We start from the raw sequence: 18,786 nt of genomic DNA, 5'->3' as shown, positions 1-18,786 counted from the left end.
GGGGCCCTCTTCCTAGATGCAATGCAAAGAACAGGGACCTGGAAGGCCTGGATTCAAATCATGACACTTAATTGCTATGTGGCTGTGGCCAAATCCCTTTACCAATCTGAGATTCTAGAAATTCACACCTACTGAGCCCAATGGTCATGAGAATTAAATGCGATTAAGCACAAAGCACAGCACCAAGGGGGTACCTAGGGGGCTCCCTCTTCTTCTTTTTTCTTCCTTACTAAAATGAGACATGCTCAACAACCTGACCAGAGCGAGCAGGGTCACGTGTGGTCATTTTTCCAGGTCTGGTGTGGGCAAAGTTTTTCAGACACGAGATTCCTTGGAGCAGATTCAGAGGCCCAGGCCCCTAACACAGCGAAACGTGATTCAATAGGGCCCTAACACGGGGAAACGTGATTTGATAGGAGTCTTGGAGCTAAAGCTAGATTGTTCTCCAACTTGCCTGATAAAATTCAATTTCCTAAAGGAGGAGGAAGACTTTAGCAATATCCCAAAATGAGAATGAAGCTAATTCAGAACAGACTAGGAAGAAGTCACAGATGGCCATGGGCTAGAGGGGAGAAACAGAGAATAAGTGGGTAAGACAGTGTTGGTGGGCAAGTCTCCCTATCTTTGCCCAGCATCCCGAGGGCCCAACCTTCCTTTGTTCACCTGGCAAATGCAAACACTTTCTTCAAGAATCTAATGAACTTCTCCATGACTTCCATCCTGGCACTGTCCCACCCCTCCCCCATGGAGTTGACCACTTGCTTCCTTTGCACACCATGTATCCCTTTGCCTCAGCCCCTGTCATAGGACAGTCCCAGGGAACGCTGTGTCACTTCATTGCTTACAGTCCTCTCTCTCCCTAGACGGGAGCTCTGGTGTTGCCTCATACATGTCTGATTCTCAGGAGGAGCTTGTGAAGCCTTTGGAAAATTGAATGAAGGGATGGGAGGGCATGGGAGCCACTCCCTGGACCCTGTTAAACTTGATGCTGGGGACAGGGGAATGGACCGAGACTGGGAAGATGAACTGCGAAGAAGGTTGGAATATGATCATTGGCGGAATGACAATGTTGACTTATTAAAAGATGAGAAGGACAGGGCTAAGGAAGAGAAATATGACAGAGCGCAGAGTTCCAGGAGCTTACATTTGTGGAAAGATGGTCATTACTGATTTTGTAACAGTAAAAAATGTGGCAATAACTTAGTACCATACGCAGAACGTGTGTTGTATAAATGTTGTTATATTGATCTGATGAAATACCTTGAGCCACTAGAAAGAATGAGGCAGATCCGTAGGAACTAAAAAACTGGCATTGAAGAAGAGCGTGTGTCATAGGGCAGGGGTTAGAAGTGATGGGGTGAGCTTGCCTGGATTCATCTGCTCTACAACCTTGGGACTGTTTCTTATCCTCTCGAAGCCTCAGTTTTTTCATTTGTAGAATGAGGAGAACGGTAGTAATTACCTCAATTAGCTGTTGTAAGGGTTTCTGAGGTTCTCAGCAGAGTGCAAGCATGCATTAAGTATTTAAGAAATGTTGGCTATCATTATTAAGCAAAAAAGTAAATAGCAAAAGATGCATTACTATCACCCCAACTTTACTTTTTAATTTTTTTCTTCATGCAGATATGCATGCATATAAATATACAATAATATATGCATAGAATACCCAACTGTTAAGAGACAACTGATTGAAGCGTCAGCCTAGAGAAAAGTGAGGGAGGGGCGCTCTTTTTACACTTTCTATTTTTAGGGATATTTGGGGCTCACAGCAAAATTGAGCCTCCCCACCCCACCCCATGCACAGCCTTCCCCACTATCACATCCCCCACCAGAGTGGTACATTTGTTAAATTGATGAACCTACATTGACACATCATTGGGACTTACTCTTTTAATTATACACTTCTATCTTGCTTTCATTTCTACAATGAGCATGTATTTGTTTTCTAGGTAAAATTAATATTAGTTGATTAGTGGCTAAATGGCACCTTAAGCCCCAGAATGGCTAGACTCTTGAAAGTGGCCCGGTTCACAGAGGTTGCCACAGAGGAAGGGCGACCCTCCCTGAGACTGCCTGCCTCGGCACAGGGCCTGAACCACACCCAAGAACCCCCACTCTGCTGTCACCAGCATGATAGGTCACAGGCTCACCTGCCTGGCTGCTGGCTACTCTCTCAGGATGACCACCTGACAGGAGCTCCCAAGCCTGAGGAGACCAGGCCCCTGGGCCATGTCTTCCCTGACCATCCTCACGCATACACAACGCTCACTCACCCAACCGGCTGAATGGCTTCAGAGCACCCAGGGAGCAGGTCTGGGAGGCTGGGAGAACAGCGAATATCATGGGTGCAAGACTGCCAGCCCCGGGCTCAAAGTCTCCTCTGATATTCACTAGCACAGTGACCTTTCTGTGAGCCTCTGTTTCCTCATCACAATACGGGATTAACCCACCCACCTCACAAAGGCACGGTGACAATGGAGTGAGGAGATCTGTGAGAAAGTATCTAATGTATTCCTTGGCACATGGAAGGTTCTTGGGAAGTTTGTTTGTTTATTATTGGGAAGTTTTCATTTCCGGCTACATGACCTGCTTAGGTCATGACAGGCCCAGACCCTTGGACAAATGGCATTATCAGGGTGAGTGCCTAGTTGGGGGTATCATTCCTGGCAAAGTCAGGATAAGGACAGGGAAAGGACAGTCTTGGGGCTTTCCAAATACACAGCCCAGGATGAACTGGCTGCATTTCTGGTGCTGGTGGGCCACTCTCTAAACGAGGTGTCAGCCTTTATTTGGGTTGGATTTAAAATGTGATCCTCCAAAATGAAGTTATGCAGGCAATAGGAGCTATAACCAAATGGTGTGGAAAGACACTGCCCCCCACACATTCTGAGAAAGTACTGTGGCTGATGACCCACAGGACGGAGATGGGCTTGGAAGAGGTGAGCCCTTTGGGTCACCTCTCCCACCTTGTTTCCCCAGGCGATTTCTACTTTGGTCCCTCTCTGTGTGAGCACCTCATCAACATGAAATACAGTCTCCATTTGACCTTCATGTGTCTGAGTCTCTTCACTCCAAGGTGAGTTTGCTGCCTCACAATGACCTTGGTCGGAATTGCTTTGCATATATGCATGAAGTAGGAAGTGGGCGCGGGTCCTCCTACTTAACCAATGGCAAGAGAAAGCCTATCCATCCACCTCCCTCATACATCCTGACAACACAACTTCCTGCCGTATATTCTATCTGGAGAACGCAAGCTTCCAAAATGGTCATAGATGGATGAACCCCTTGTGTTTTTTCTAAAGACACTTGAAGGGTTTCCCCAATTACCTCAACATTCTGATGTATGGCAAATGGGTAATAAAATGGAGTGGGATAGGGACATATTAACTCAGCAGCTGAAGATTAGAGATTTCTCTCTAGAAAAGTCACCTAGTGCTAGTACATGGGCACAACATACACACATACGTGCAAACACAAGCTCAAGTTTATGTGTATCCATGTGTATTCACACCTAAAAAAGCACATGCACCGATACCCATTTTCTTTTCCAGGATATGTATCCAGGGGAATCAGTTCAACATCGAGGCCAGCAGAAGTGACAAGCTCTCCCTGCCTGGCTTTGAGAATCTCACAGCAGGATATAACAAATTTCTCAGGCCCAATTTTGGCGGTAGGTCATCTTTTTTGTCCAGGACATCAATTCAAAAGGACAAGAACAGAGGCAATATGCAGAGGAGGGTTTCGGGAGATTTTAGTTGACTCCATTTTCTGGTCTGCAACCAGTTAAGGATGAGCAATGATGGTCGAGGACAGCCAGTGGTTTTCACACTACTCTGAAGAATGTGCTTTGCCTCTCAACCTGCAGGATAAAGAAATCCCCTTCCCCTCTGAGGAGGTCACCAGAGCCTCTAACAACCTCTTACACACTGTCTTCCTTCTGCCCCCACTTCCAGTGTCATTATTTAAGGAACTCGCCAGGACCACACCACCTAGCCTTCCAGCTTTCAGCCTGGTCACTCAAGGCTAACCCCCAACTGTGCCACCTGGATGACCTGCCTGGGCCCTTTGCCTGCTCGGAATACCTGCCTATGTCCCACCATCCTCAGCATAGAGTCCAGAGCCCCTTGGCACATCAGGCCTTCCCAGCCCGGCCTCTATCTGTCTGCCAGTCTTGCCAGCCCCAACTCCTCCCACTCTGCCCTGCCAGGAGTGTGCCCCAAACTCTCCCTGACCCCCTTGGCTTCCCTGGTCTCCATGCCTTTGCTGAGACAGTTTATCTGCTGAGAATGGCTTCCTTCAACTTGACTCCCTGGCAAAATGCCAATTTTTCAAGTCTGAAATCAAAGGCTTCCTCCTCTGAGAAGCCAGCCCTGATTCCTTTAGGCCCCGTCCCCATTCTCCATACTTACACTTCCAAATCATAGCCATTACAGGGCAATACCACCATTGCCGTCTCAGCTTTAGCCTGCAGCCCCGTGAGGGAGTCTTGCTTTATTTACCTCACTAACCCCAGCAGCAGCTCAGCACTTGGCATATAACAAGCTGTCAATTGGTATTTGGTGACAGAATGAGGCAAGGAGGGAGGGAATGAGACCAATCCCATACCTCCTCAGAGGGTCTCAGTCTCAAATGTAAGATCGACCAAAGTGGATTCTAGCGTTTCCTTACATAGAGCAGAAAGTGGCGTCTCTACTGCTTGCCAAGCACCTTAGCTTTCTAAGCCCCCTTTCTGTGAAATGGGGATATATCTTCCACCTCATAAAGGGGACTGATTGAGACGAAGTGTGTCAACATGAAGCATGGCGCCTGCCACATCATCAGGGTGCATGGGTCTATTTTAATCCCTTTCCTTCCTTCTTGCTCCTCCCCTCACATGATAAAATTCTCTGATCAAATCTAGTATTAGTGGGTTAGTCCAGGTCCTCTGAGGAGCAGACACCAAAAGGTGATTATCCATGCAAGATATTTATTGGGGCAATATCTATGACAGGACGTGGGGTGGGAAGAGAGGAAAGCTTACCATGGCGGAAGGAGAGAGGGAGGACAGGAAGGTTGGGCAGAAGTGTCTTCGACTATGGTGCAGTTCTCTGTGTGTTTGGAAAGGCCCTCAGGGAGACCTTGAGCCCAAGTTCCCATCAGAGGGGTCTCCTGTCTCCGTGCCTTCCAGGCACAGTGTGCCTAAGTATCCCCGCCACACTCAGTCATTGGTGGGGTGCAGCCTGTGGGAAGCATGGCCTCAGAGCAAGTGTGGTAAAGGATTTCAGAGCACAGCAGCTGGGCCAATTACACCCACTTCAGTTGGAGATCAGCAAGACCATCTTCATGGCCACACCGTAAAGAGTTGAGGTCCTTAAGTTAACAAACCTAGGAAGGCTTCAAGCTCCCCTGGTCTTCCCAGGCCCAGCTGAACACTAATGACAAGCATATGAGTCTGTACACCCTGGTTAGGTCCAACTTCTCTGCCTCCCAAACCCCAAACAATTAGGCCAGGATACTGTCCTTCTTGTTGCCTGCTCACAGGCCGACAAGAGGCAAGGTTCTTGGGCAAAGTGCCCATTCCAAACCTGGGGTGGACCCAAGGAGTGTGAAGCCCAGATCCACCTGGGTTGAAAAGGGGGCAAGGGGTGCTTTCGTCAAAAAGAGGGGAAGGGCACAGGCCCCAATACCTTGGCAATCTGTCTTCTAAAGGAAGCTACGTGTATGTGGCAGCCTGGCGTTCCATGGAGGGACCGTGTTCTCTGTAATGTCTGTCCACCTGGGTTCTAGATCCCTGAGGTCCTTAAGAGACAAGACCTCCATAAGGTTTTTCAGGGAATGAGGTAGCCAGAGCACAGGTTTGTAAGCTGGCCCTAGGAACACTGTCCAGGAACTAGCGTTGACCTCTTTGCTAGGAGGAAGCTGCCCTCTGGTGGCACAGCTCACTCTTATAACTCAAGGGGAAGAAAGCAAGTTCTGGTCCATAAAGAAGCCAGGTGAAGCAAGGCCTGGACTGGGCTATCTGGAAACAAAGGAAACAGAAAGCACAGTGGAGTGGAACTTTTGTGCGTGTTCTGTTCTCCATGTTCCTCAGGGAGCAAATGACACTGATCCACTGCCCACTGTGCTCCAGACACTTAAAAAGAGATCCTGTAACCTTCCCAACCCAACCCTCAAGAGTAGGCACGAGTAATTCTCTTTCGCAGGTGAGAAACTGTAGCACAGAAAACTTTAGCAATTTGCTCGAGGTCACCCAGCTACGAAGTGGTAGACATGGGATTCAAACCCTCTGACTCCAAGCTCCTTTTCTGAATTTCTGCCTTGAGGGGCAGAAAGCCACTTACCACCATGCTCCTTCAGCACCTTCCAGGGCCTGTCCTCAAAGATCTCCCATTCTTCCATCAAATGTTAACACCAAGTATTAGCTAAACTATTTTTAATTGCAGTGGTTCTAAAGCTCCATTTCCAAATCCCTACCTATATTCTATGGCTTGGTTTCCTTCAGTTAATAATTAGGTTGCTTTGTCCGATTCCTACCAAGTAGATGGTTTTAAGTTTCCTTTGAATTCCACCTCTCCTCTTCCTGGTAATGCATTGTCACAGTCCCCTGAGGCACCCCTACTTATTTATTGCAAGTGAAAGCTATTGCAGCTATTAACCTGGTGAGTAAATTTGTTCCTTTTCCAGAATTAGCTAGGATTACGGAGGTGATGGGGAAGGGAAGGCAAGTGCCATTTACCGAATCTCTATTATTATGTGACAGACACAGTCCTGGGACTTGGTACATATAATTATTTTTGAGCACCTTCTTTACACATATTTCCTCCTGCCACCACCCTGCAAAGAAGCTGCCACTTGCTAATCTCATTTACCCTCTCCATGACACTATGATGTCCGTTAGCATTATCTCTACTCACAGGTGAGAAAAACGGTAGTTCTGAAAGATTCAGTAACTTTTCCCAGCTGTGAACTCCCATGTTTCTCACCCCTGGGCTTTTCTTTCACATCTCCAGTGTGAGGAGAAGCAGACTGCCTTGGCCTGGCTTCTGAGAATGGGCTCCAAGACCTCTGTCTCAAGAGCTAAGACCGGCACTCTCAGGAGTTTGGCCTGAGGCCCGATATCTGTGTACCAGCTCACAGGGGGGCGGTTCTGGAATTCTAAATAGTTTAGGCTTTCTGGAGAGTAAAGGAAGAGGAGGAAAATGTCAGGAGGTGAACAAGAGCTCAGCCATGAGCACTCTTGAATGCCATCTTGTGGTAAATTTACTTAGTTGAGGGGAGGAGAAAAAGATCTCGGGGCACAAATTTCCAAATCTCGTACTATATCTCTAAATAATTTGTCTCTTGCAAGTGCCAATGGAAAAATCCTCCAAGTAAGAAGTAACAAATACCACTACATCCTTTAAAATATGCACTCGTGAACACAGCGTGGTCTCTCTTACATATTAAGCTATTTATATATTTGTGCATTTTTTATACAAAAATTTTTCATACCTTTTTTTTTTTCATTCTACACAGTGGTTCCTCCTGATGAGGGGAGGATAGAAATTTACCTTTCACTTTATGTACTTCGAGAGTGGCTAAAATTTTCCAATAGGCCAGTGTTACTGTTGTGTTTTCTGATTTTTAAAACATTGTGCTAATGTAGTGTGTTTGTGTTTCTGTGTAAGTCCTTCTGGTGTTTTCTTCATTCTTAGGAGAACCAGTTCAGATAGCACTGACTCTGGACATTGCAAGTATTTCTAGTATTTCAGAGAGTAACATGGTAAGTGTGGCCCCTTCATCTGCCACCTGAGGTGTCCTTCTTGTGTTTTATGGGGATGCACTTTCTAGCTGCTCAAAAACAGAACAGAGACCCACAGCCCCCATGCACTCGGAATGGCAGAAGCTGGAGACCTATCCCGAAACTCAAGACAGTGGAAGATTCTGTAAAACAGATTTTCTGAGTATCAGGAGGAAAGTGGATTCAAGGGCCAGGAGGGAAAAGATGAGGAAGTGGAGCGGGTGCATTTGGTGGGGATAAAAACCAGGGGGAGACAGAAAATGCAGTGGGGAAACCTGTACATTATGTGGAGCCTCCCAGAGCAGAAGAGAAGATAAGCTGATGAAAACTGACAACCACATTACTGCTTTCCACCATCCTCTCACTTAAGAGAACTCATTAAAGACAAAGTGACATGAAAGGCAGGTTGCCAAGAGGGCCGGCTGTGCATTCCGGGTAAATGCTGGACAACCTAAGCACTTAGCTCACCAAAACCTTCAACAACTCGGTGGGGCCTTTGGGACAGAGGACAAGCAAGTTAAGGCCCTGAACATGCTCCTGTGGGGCTCCCTTTTGGCAGTGAGTGTTATTGTCTAGCATAAACAAGGTGCTTTGTGCTCTTATTGCCATAGGCCCCTCCCCCAAGAATAAGACTTTGTTCACCAATGTCTATTATAGTCTGTACTCTTGACCTATGTAGAGGTGGGAAGGGGAGTAAGACTTCACCCCTTTCCTTCCATTTTCAAACTCTTTCCCTCACCCTCCCCCTTCCATCCGTTTCCACTACCTGGCTTCCCCCTCAGGACTACACGGCCACCATATACCTCAGACAGCGCTGGACGGACCAGCGGCTGGTTTTTGAAGGCAACAAGAGCTTCACTCTGGATGCACGCCTCGTGGAGTTCCTCTGGGTGCCAGACACTTACATTGTGGAATCCAAGAAGTCCTTCCTCCACGAAGTCACTGTGGGAAACAGGCTCATCCGCCTCTTCTCCAATGGCACCGTCCTATATGCTCTCAGGTGATTGGGTCCCTACCACCTCAGGGCTGAATGGGGAAATCGCTGGAAGAAAAGGCATGAAATATACCCTGGGTAGTTCTGACCAGCACTCAAATAAGCACGCTGAGGTCCTGCCCTTCTCATGCTCCTGCCTTCCTAGATTCTTGTCCCAGTAGTGGAAGAGCCCTCCTTCAGCTCAGTTTGACTCAACAAGCAGCCACTGAATGTCTGCTCTGTGCCAGGCCCCACAATGAACACTTAGAATACAGAGCCAAATGAGACATTGTCCTGATGCAGATGGATAAGCAAAGGAAGTCCAGAATCCCGGGGGGCTCCGAGTTGGGGAGTAAGTTAGCGGTTTGTGGTGATGCTAGAGGAAGCTTTCATAGAACTCTGAAGGGAGTCTTAAAGAGTTAAAAAAAAAAAAAGCTAGCAAGGGAATAAGGGGAATAGCAAGAGTGACAGAGAGGCAGGTCCACGTCAGGAATTTTCTTTTCATGGGGCTCAGTGGAGGTAGGGTTGTCCCAGAATGCATCTTTATTTGTCTGAGTCATTTTTCTACAGAGAAGCCAAGTGCAGTGGCCCCAAGGCCTCTGCCATCTGGAGCCATGGGCTCCCCTCTGTCCCTTTCCCAAATCCCTGAGGCCAAAAGTTCCTTCCACCTAGTTATGCATCAAAGGGCTGGTTGCCTAGAATAGGCAAGGTGCTCCCGAGATGCTGCAGGAAGCAGCCCACAGGCAGAGGCTCATCACTGCCTGTACAAGGGATGTGCAAGGACCAAGCAAACCTTATGCTCCCACGGTCCTTGGGGAGAAGGCTAGGAACCAAATACTCATGGGACTTATCTTAGATCCGAAGTAGGAGGCTGACATTATGCAACAAAGCCTGAGCTATCCAATAAACTGAATTTTTGAATTGTTCATCTGGCATTCCTCAGCTACACTGAATTTTGCAAAATCCAGCCAAAGCCCCAACCCTTCCTTCAAGAAGCCAAACTAGACCTCTCCCTTGACCCCCAACTCCAATCAACATTAATGTCCCCCTTCCTGTGCATATATATGTCTGTCTTCTGTCTGTATTATGCACATAATACAATCTGTCCTGTGCAAGGATTATGGATGATGACTGTTAACAGCCTGGCTCTAGAATCAGACACATTTAGGGGCAAGTCCCTGTTCTGTCCCTGCTCTGTGACCTTGTGGAAGTTGCTGGACTCTCTGAACCTCTGTTTCCTCAGCAGCAAAAGGAGAATAATATGTCCTACCTCATAAAGTTGTTGTAAAAATTCAAAGGGATGATGCATGAGACGCACTTTGGCCTGGGACTGGCTTGGGGTAAGCACTCAGTGAATAGTAGCTGTTGTCACTCTCTGTCTTCCTGAAATGAATGTGAGCTTCCTCGAGGTGGGCACCATGCACGCATCATTTCACTTTCTCCCAAGAACCCAGCACGGCGCTTAATAAATGAGGGTGCTTAATAAAAATATGTGACACTGAAAAAAAAGGAAGATAGAGTTCGGCCGATTGAAATCTCCACAGTGAGGGCTTTACTGATGTTTAAGTGAATGTCTCTGGGTGTCGGTCCCCAAAAGCCACGTTGCCCTCCAACGTCCTCTACTTCCTCCGAGAATGCTGATCCCCCCCAGGAGACAGGGTCCTTGAGAACTGCCCAGCCAGGAGACGTGGGCTCCAGCCCCAGGTCTGCCACTAAGAGCTCTGTGAGCTGAGGCAAGCTCCTGAGTCTGTTGTCACATGAGGCCAGTAGTGACAGTGTTCTCTGTTCTAGCTCCTTGTGGGTTTGTCATGGAGATTAAATTTTAAAACTGATGCAAGAGCATCTCAAGCCAATGAGTGATTTTCTTCTGCGATGTTGTTGCAAGTTTGCCTCTTCGTTGCCCACATTCCAGCTTCCTCCATTCTGGACCCCAGCTTTGACCACATCTCAAAGGTGTTTCTTAGCACAGAAAACCTCAGGAATGTTTTGAGTGTAGGCTCCAAGTCACACATTCACTGTAAGAGTCAAGGTAAAAGTCCTGTTGGAGTGGCCCTTAAAAGGGAATGTATCATTTCCCCCATATCACTCCTTTTGAACCCATTTTTCCTTTCTTAGAATCACAACGACTGTTGCGTGTAACATGGACCTGTCGAAATACCCCATGGACACACAGACATGCAAGTTGCAACTGGAAAGCTGTGAGTATATATTCTGCAGGCCCCTGAGATGACTTTCCTGGGTGACTTGACTTAGATCAGTGTATTCATGAAGAAAGACATAGCAGCCTTTCTTTTCTTGGTGTTGATTCCAATTGATTCAGCCCTTCTGAGTGTTTGTCCAGAGAGATTTGGAGACCTCTTAAAGACAACCCTTCCGACATTACATCTTTTGGGGGAGGACCACTGTGCATCGGCACTAAATATTCTACCTAAGAGCAGACAGGACAGCCAGGGACACGGGGGTCTATAGGACAAGGAGTGGGACTCAGAGTCGGAGAAGGCACGGAAGCCAGAAAGAACACAGCAGAGGTTAAAAATGGTAAAGGACTCAAAGCAATCATTGACACTGATTGCACAACCACTTCCAACTTTGAAAAGAAGTTGTTTGGTGTATCTATATAGCTTCACACAATGATGTCGGGAGGGGGCATCTAAACTGCAGTCTGAGGACTCATGATGAGGAATGAGCATTTTATTCTAAGTTGACGTGTGTCAAACGGCATTGTTGAGTAATCGCCATTGTTCTGAAATGCCCACCAAACTTGGGAAAGTGCTACCTGTGACAGGTGTCCCGGGGAAGCGATGCCTCAGATGGGAGTCACTAAGGCACCAAGGGATGGTTTGTACGAGGAGGAAAAACCATAGTCAAGCCCTGGAGATCAGCTCCTGACAGGAGGACACAAGTGGTCGATGTCCAAGAAGCACAACCATTATGAGGTGGCAGTCATTTTTCAGAGGTAGACATTTAATTAAAGACTCAGACAGGCAGATTAATTACTCTATTGATTAAATGCATGCAAAACCTCCTTAGAGCAATGCAACTATTTGGGGGCAGAAAAAAACTTGAGGTTATCAAAAAGAGAACTCATTTTCAGCCCCACATGGAAAAAGTAATGGCCCTCCATGTGTGGCTCTGCTCATCTCAAATCCCGGGAGTGAGATTCTCCCGGAAACTTCAGCACTCGGCTTGCACAGAGTACCATCCCCAGTGAGCAGAGGAAGTTTTCACTGAGTGTTTATTAGCAGTTATTTGGGTACAGAAACTTCACCAAGGGTTTTTTTGTTGTTTTTTTTTTCCTGAACACCATCCCTAGGAAAGATTTCCTAGCATCCCACAAGAGCCATGATAATGTAATGATTGCGAGCATTTAATAGTTCTAAAAGTAAAGTGTCCAAGTAGAAGCTTGTACAACTCACTTGTTTAGGTATTCTTTTTTTATTTCTTGGGGATCCTAGGCCTATTTGGACAGCTAAATTGGACAGTATATTTTGGGGTACTTCTGAGAGAAAGCCCATAGGCAATTTTTACCTGGAAAGCCTCTAAGAGCTCATGACTACTTCTCTGCCCAGTGGAGGGAAAATAACCTCTGCTAAACAGTGCGTACCACAAGCTAAGACTTAACAGAATGTTAGTCCTGACGCTGGGCCCCATCTCCCAGTAGCCTGGGAAAATGAAGGCAATACAGTTCCATGTTTAAGATCACAGGTTCAGGGATGAGTGGGTTTCCCTGTCACTAGCTTTGGTGGCTTTGAGAGACTAGAACTAACCTCTCCAGACCCCACTTTCCTCATCAGTCAAGAAGGAAAAATAATAGTATCTGATTCAAAGAGTTATTTTTTTAACAGCTTTATTGAGGTAAAATGTATGTGCCATAAAATTCAGCCCTTTCAAGTGTACAATTCAAATATTTTTAGTCAATTTGCCAAGTAGTGCAACCATGGCCATGTTTCATGGTTAGAACTTTTCCATCAACCAAAAAGATCCCTTATGCCCATTTACAGTGTCTCCCGTTGCCACCACCAGCCCCCAGGCAACCATTAATCTACTTTCTGTCTCTATGAGCTTGCTTTTTCTGGATATTTCATATAAAAGGAAGCAATACAACATGTGGTCTTTTGCATCTGGCTCCCTTCACTTAGCATGTTTTTGAGGCTCATACATGTTGGAGCCTGTATCAGTGCTTTGTTCCTTTTTATTGCCTTATTCCTCGTGATTCCATATGAAAGAATACACCTCCCTTTGGCTTGTTTCCACCCTGTAGTTATTAAGAATAATGCCACTGTGAACATTTGTGTACAAGTTTTTTTGTGGACGTGATTTGATTTCTCTCAGGCAGATACTTGGGAGTGGAATGGTGGATCAAATGGTAAATTTGTATTCAAGTTCTCAAGAAACTGCCAACCTGTTTTCCAAAGTAGTTGTACCATTTCACATTCCCCCTGGCAATGTTCCAGCTTCTCCACATTCTCATCATTGGTTATTGTCTGTCTTTTCATGACAGCCATTCTTACAGGTGTGAAGTGGTATCTTACTGTGATTTTGATTTGCTTATCCCTAATGGGTAATGGTCAGGCATCTTTTCATGTGCTTATTGACCACTCATCTATCGTCTCAAAGAGATATTTTGAGGATTAAATGAGACGATAATGTTATAAAGCACTTAGAAATGTAATTGCTCACTGAATGACAGCTATATTATCATCACCATCATCACCCATGGGTTTTGGGTTTAGACTTTCTGAAGGTACAATCCTGGCTTTGTTTTTAACTTGCCTTGCTATCCTGAGGAAGTTATGCAATCTCTCTGAATCTGAGAATTTTCATGTATAAAATGGGCAAAATATTACAGTTCCTCAATTCGAAGGCACAGCATTTATCAAGTAACATTTTAGGAAAAAAATGTAAGCTCTACTTCATATGTATGCATATATGTATGTATGTATGTATGTATGTATCAACTCTAAGATCCATCCCAATTTCAAAAACTGTAAAGAAAAAAATTTTTAGTGAAGAAATATAGAAATATCTACCTTGCAAGTTTGTGAGAACATTAGAGATGAAATGTATAAAAGGCCTACCATAAATGTTTCATAACAGGTAGCTATTATTACTATTATGAACTATATTAGTAAAACTGCTTTGAGATTTATCAAACGCCTAAGTTAACAGACATCAATAAAGGGGCTGGCTGCAGGTTTCTTGTTTTCCGTCGTTGTGTTTGCATTTAAGCCATCATGGAAATGTGAACAGGCCAACTGTAAAGTCGCTAAGAACACTGCCAGAGATGCTAGACTGTCCTGAAAAGCACTATGGAGCGTGGGGCTGTGTGTGTTCACAGATAGGAGTTCAATAAATATCATTTAAATAATGAGGGCGGCTACTTCTGGAGACCTATCACCTACCAAGTCTATGTGATACTTAGCACAGAACCGGTTTTCGATTGATGGCAAACAGCCCTAGCAGGTCGTCCTGTTCTGAGGAGACACTGCAATTGCACGTGAGAAATCATGCCAAGTTGTGCATGGGATCACCATCAAGACAGAGCTCCTGCTGCCCCCACATGGTAGTATTCTCCAGACCAGTTCAATCTGCTACCTTCTTGCACTGACCAGGGCACTGTTTTCCTTGCCAGGGGGCTATGATGGAAACGACGTGGAGTTCAGCTGGCTGAGAGGCAATGACTCTGTACGCGGGCTGGAAAACCTGCGGCTTGCTCAGTACACCATACAACGGTATTTCACCTTAGTCACCAGGTCGCAACAGGAAACAGGTAACTTGTGAGATGCATTGCACAAAGCACCCTAAGTGGGTTGCATTCTGAGTCAGAAATACCATCTCTTTTCCACTTTATCTCTTTGGGGCCCAGGAACCTCTCCACAGTGCGCTAGGGCAGGAGGATTTGGGCCTGGCACTCTTACCCGCTTCATGCTCAGGATCATGGGTGGGGGTACATGCACCCCTCTACATCTCATTCTATACAACAGCAATTTCTCTCATTGAAACTATAATGACAGCTCATGCTTAACCAGGTTTTGGTGAATAACAGATAACTTAATGTGAATATAGCTAATTAAACGCCCCATAGGGAAAGCACTCTGCTGCGCGAGGAGACATGATTTCCTATCTCTTCTTTACCGTATCAGGAAATTATACACGACTGGTCTTGCAATTTGAGCTTCGGAGAAATGTCCTGTATTTCATTTTGGAAACCTATGTTCCTTCCACTTTTCTGGTGGTGCTATCTTGGGTTTCGTTTTGGATTTCCCTCGACTCAGTTCCTGCAAGAACCTGCATTGGTAAGCAGCTCCAACAGGAGACTTCTAAGAACTGGGGTTACAGGTCCTTTTTTGTTTCTTTTTACCTTCTACCAGTTGTTTGTTTGTTTGTTTGTTTTTCACTGATATTCAGAGGGCAGTTCCAGGAGTTGGTGTCTTTTTTTTTTTTTTAAGATTTTATTTATTTGTTTGAGAGAGAGAGAATGAGAGATAGAGGGCACGAGAGGGAAGAGGGTCAGAGGGAGAAGCAGACTCCCTGCTGAGCAGGGAGCCTGATGCGGGACTCGATCCCGGGACTCCAGGATCATGACCTGAGCCGAAGGCAGTCGCTCAACCAACTGAGCCACCCAGGCACCCAGGAGTGGGTGTCTTGAGACACCTTTTACAGAGAGAAAGAGAGAGACAGTGCCTTTTAAAGCATGTCTTACAGTGATAAGAGAGAATCGTGATTGGATGGTCTGTTACCAGTTATTTTGCATACTGAACACTCCCCTCCAATGGGAAGACAGAAGGTGAAACATTTAGAAAACCGTATCACTCATATCCATTCAAAATGGACAAATCAATCCGGTTCTAGAAGATCACAGATTTTTCAAAAATGAGCTGTTCCATTTCTGAGTTCTGTCCCCCTTTGCCAACTCCTGAATGGTGACAGTCTGCCAGGTAAAGGTGAAAGTTTCACTGGCCACTGATGTGGGAACATTGCCCACCTGTTTTCCCAGGAGTGACCACCGTCTTGTCAATGACAACACTGATGATTGGGTCCCGCACTTCTCTTCCCAATACCAACTGTTTCATAAAGGCCATCGATGTGTACCTGGGGATCTGCTTTAGCTTCGTGTTTGGGGCCCTGTTGGAATACGCAGTTGCCCACTACAGCTCCTTACAGCAGATGGCAGCCAAAGATAGGGTAAGAATTTTGAGGGCCCTGTATATGATTCATCACTTACCATGTGCTGATCTGTAGAGATGACCCAGATTGGTTCCCATCCCCGAGTGATTCACTTTGCTCCAGCGATTGTCATCCTTGTTCAGGTGGGGGCATCTGGAAGTCATGGCACCTTTTGAAAAAGACTGCTCTTTTTGTCAAGTACAATGGGATATTAACATGTTTAATCTGCTAGCAGAAAATAACTGTTGCCTGTATGCAACATGAAATCACAACCACAAGAACAAGCATCCATGAAAAACCCAATATCAAACCGAGTGTGATCAGCTGCTTACAAGTTTCAGATTAATATGTATTTACTATTTAATTCTTTTGTTGCATTCTTATTTTCTTAAATTATACAAGTAATTGTTTGCTGGAAAATGTATGGAAAAAATTAAATGGCAGCAAATTTCTCAATTTAGCATATTTTTCTGCTAACTGGGAAAGACTGCCATTATCTGAGTTAGCAGTGAAACACTGTGGTCCAGCTCTCAGAATAATAACAACCGTTATCACCAATTGAATGTTTACATGCTCCAGACTTAGTCACAGCCCTTTGCAAACATCATTTAAAGTACACATAACAATCCAGTAAGGCTATCCCCATTTTTATAATTGTGGAATCTGAGGTACAAGAAGGGTAAGTGACTTATCCCATGGGATGTAGATAGAGGTAGAGCTAGGATCTGAACCTAAATCTGCTTAGCTCCAAAGCCTGACACTTATCTGTTATTCTCACTTGCAGTGGGCAGTAGCCAACCTCTTAACTATTGTTCACTACAGGCCCATGGAACCCTGGGAGTCTCTGGAAGCCCAATTTGATAAACACTGGTACACTGAAGCGCATGTTAATAAGCAAGAAAGTGATAGGGGTCAGCACAAAAGAGATATCCACCTTTAGCAAAGCGCCAGGACCACACAGGGTCTAATGGTGAGGAATACCATTAATACCTACCTTCTTATGAGGTAGGTATTAATATCATCACCATTTTGCAGGCAAGGAAACCAAGTTTTAAAGGAATTAAGGCGACTAGGATTTCACAACAGCAAGAGGCAGAATAGCCGAAAGACCCGGTGGCCTTGTTCCCTTGTGTGAACAATGTTTCATACAGTCATATTACCAAATACCAAAGACAAATGATCCTATGTGCTAGCCAAAGAAGAATATGGATTTCATTTTATTCTCTGTAGGCTTCCTTAAGGGGACAATGGTTAATTACCAAAAATAAATAAATAAATAAAAATCTGGATTTGGTAGACTGGCAAAAAGGGATTGGAGAACTACTAAAATCCTTCACCTAAGTCACCAGAAAGCCCTTCTTTTGCTGTGTGTAGAATAATAGCTTCACTACAGAAAGCCCTTCTTTTGCTGTGTGTAGAATAATAGCTTCACTACAATCAAACCTACTTGCTGTCCACCCAGCAGCTTATCAGATGGCTACCACTGTTATTCTAAATTTACTGCTGAGGACTTCTGCCACTCAGAGAAGTGAGATGGCTCATCTAAGACCTCACAGCTAGTAAGTAGCCTGGCCAAGGATCCAAACTCTGCTGTCTCCAACTTCACCACACTCCCCACGTGCTATGCCATTCCAGGCATGTTGGAAAATGACAGCTCCCCGGAATTGTAAGGAGCATCACTCTTTCTGTTTGTGTGGCAGAGACTTTTAGACACTGCCAATTTCTATTATCTCTCACAATCAGTTAATTCCTCTTCACTAGGACAGAACGGAATTCATCAAACACCTGCTAAATGCTTTACACAATGTATACCATTTAATCTTCCCATCCTTCTCATGAGGTAGGTATTGATATCATCACCATTTTGCAGGCAAGAAAACCAAGTTTTAAAGGAATTAAGGTGACTAGGATTTCACAACAGCAAGCGGCAGAATGGAATTCGAACCCAGACCAGCTAACTTCAAAGCCTGAGCATTTAGCACACAGCTCTGCATATCAATAGTAGGCAATGGTTATTCTTCACAGTATACAAGCTGATGACCTAGGGATGGGTGCCTATAAGCGGGTTAACAGGACTGCCAAGTCTGGCTCACCGGCCTATATCTGAGACATTCAATGCCACTTTCTATTAAACCTAATTTTTCAATACTTAGGCTTCTAAGTATTTAAATACCTAGCTATTTATTTTGCTAAGTCAAGTCTTTCAAGCTAACTGAATTGTCTATGATCTAGGGGATGGCAAAGGAAGTGGAAGAAGTCAATATTACTAACATCATCAACAGTTCCATCTCCAGCTTTAAACGGAAGATCAGCTTTGCCAGCATTGAAATTTCCGGGGATAATGTCGACTATAGTGACTTGACAATGAAAACCAGTGACAAGTTCAAGTTTGTCTTCCGAGATAAGATGGGCAGGATTGTTGATTATTTCACAATTCAAAACCCTAGTAATGTTGATCGATATTCCAAATTACTATTTCCTTTGATTTTTATGCTAGCCAATGTATTTTACTGGGCGTACTACATGTACTTTTGAGAGTACGTTGAATTGTTTGCATGTCATGGTTCTTCAACAGAACAAGGAAATGATGTAAATGGTATTCTAAGCCAAGGGTGTGCGCTAACCCAATAGTACTACAAGTGACTAAAATAACATTTGAGCATTCCTCCTCAAAGTATATTCCCCCAACCATTATTTAAGCTGTGTAGAAGTCCGAGTCTTGTAATAGAAATATCAACTCATTCCCTTTTTATCTTTACCAAAGACATCCCCATGGACCCTAAGATTACAAACCTACTCAGAGTTGACTATTTGCTCAGTGGCTCCCTGGTCTGCATTTACCTCATATAAAAAATGAAAAGGAAGTTATTATATGTATTGAGTAACC

The 18,786-nt window shown here is 45.0% G+C and overlaps 1 protein-coding gene across 2 annotated transcripts; it reads left to right on the top strand.

The window, feature by feature from the left end:
* Window positions 1-513: 513 nt before the first annotated feature.
* GABRP (gamma-aminobutyric acid type A receptor subunit pi) lies at window positions 514-18,434 on the top strand. 2 transcript variants are annotated; one of them, XM_028102599.2, is made up of 10 exons: window positions 514-586; window positions 2,980-3,076; window positions 3,552-3,670; window positions 7,674-7,741; window positions 8,542-8,759; window positions 10,848-10,930; window positions 14,365-14,502; window positions 14,876-15,028; window positions 15,730-15,917; window positions 18,132-18,434. In XM_028102599.2, the coding sequence occupies exons 1-10, from the start codon at window positions 514-516 to the stop codon at window positions 18,432-18,434; spliced, it is 1,440 nt and encodes a 479-aa protein (XP_027958400.2). The 2 variants fall into 2 exon arrangements, with proteins under 2 accessions (XP_027958400.2, XP_027958401.1); XM_028102600.2 differs by lacking the exons at window positions 514-586; window positions 15,730-15,917 and having other exon boundaries at window positions 3,024-3,076; window positions 18,132-18,169.
* The last annotated feature ends 352 nt before the right edge of the window (window positions 18,435-18,786 follow it).

The sequence above is a fragment of the Eumetopias jubatus genome, unplaced genomic scaffold, assembly GCF_037043125.1.
Source record: "Eumetopias jubatus isolate StellerSeaLion01/CBP00866 unplaced genomic scaffold, mEumJub1_p1.0 scaffold_5, whole genome shotgun sequence".
In the NCBI taxonomy this organism is placed as follows: domain Eukaryota; kingdom Metazoa; phylum Chordata; class Mammalia; order Carnivora; family Otariidae; genus Eumetopias; species Eumetopias jubatus.
Note: the sequence above shows the minus strand (reverse complement) of the source record. Positions and strands in the feature narration are given on the sequence as shown.

Excerpts from the sequence above, each read along its gene's own strand:
- GABRP (XM_028102599.2), top strand. The coding sequence starts at position 514 with ATGAAGCTAATTCAGAACAGACTAGGAAGAAGTCACAGATGGCCATGG. Across the intron at positions 587-2,979 it reads AGGGGAGAAACAGAGAATAA|GCGATTTCTACTTTGGTCCC; the intron begins GTGGGTAAGACA and ends TTGTTTCCCCAG. Across the intron at positions 8,760-10,847 it reads ACCGTCCTATATGCTCTCAG|AATCACAACGACTGTTGCGT; the intron begins GTGATTGGGTCC and ends TTCCTTTCTTAG.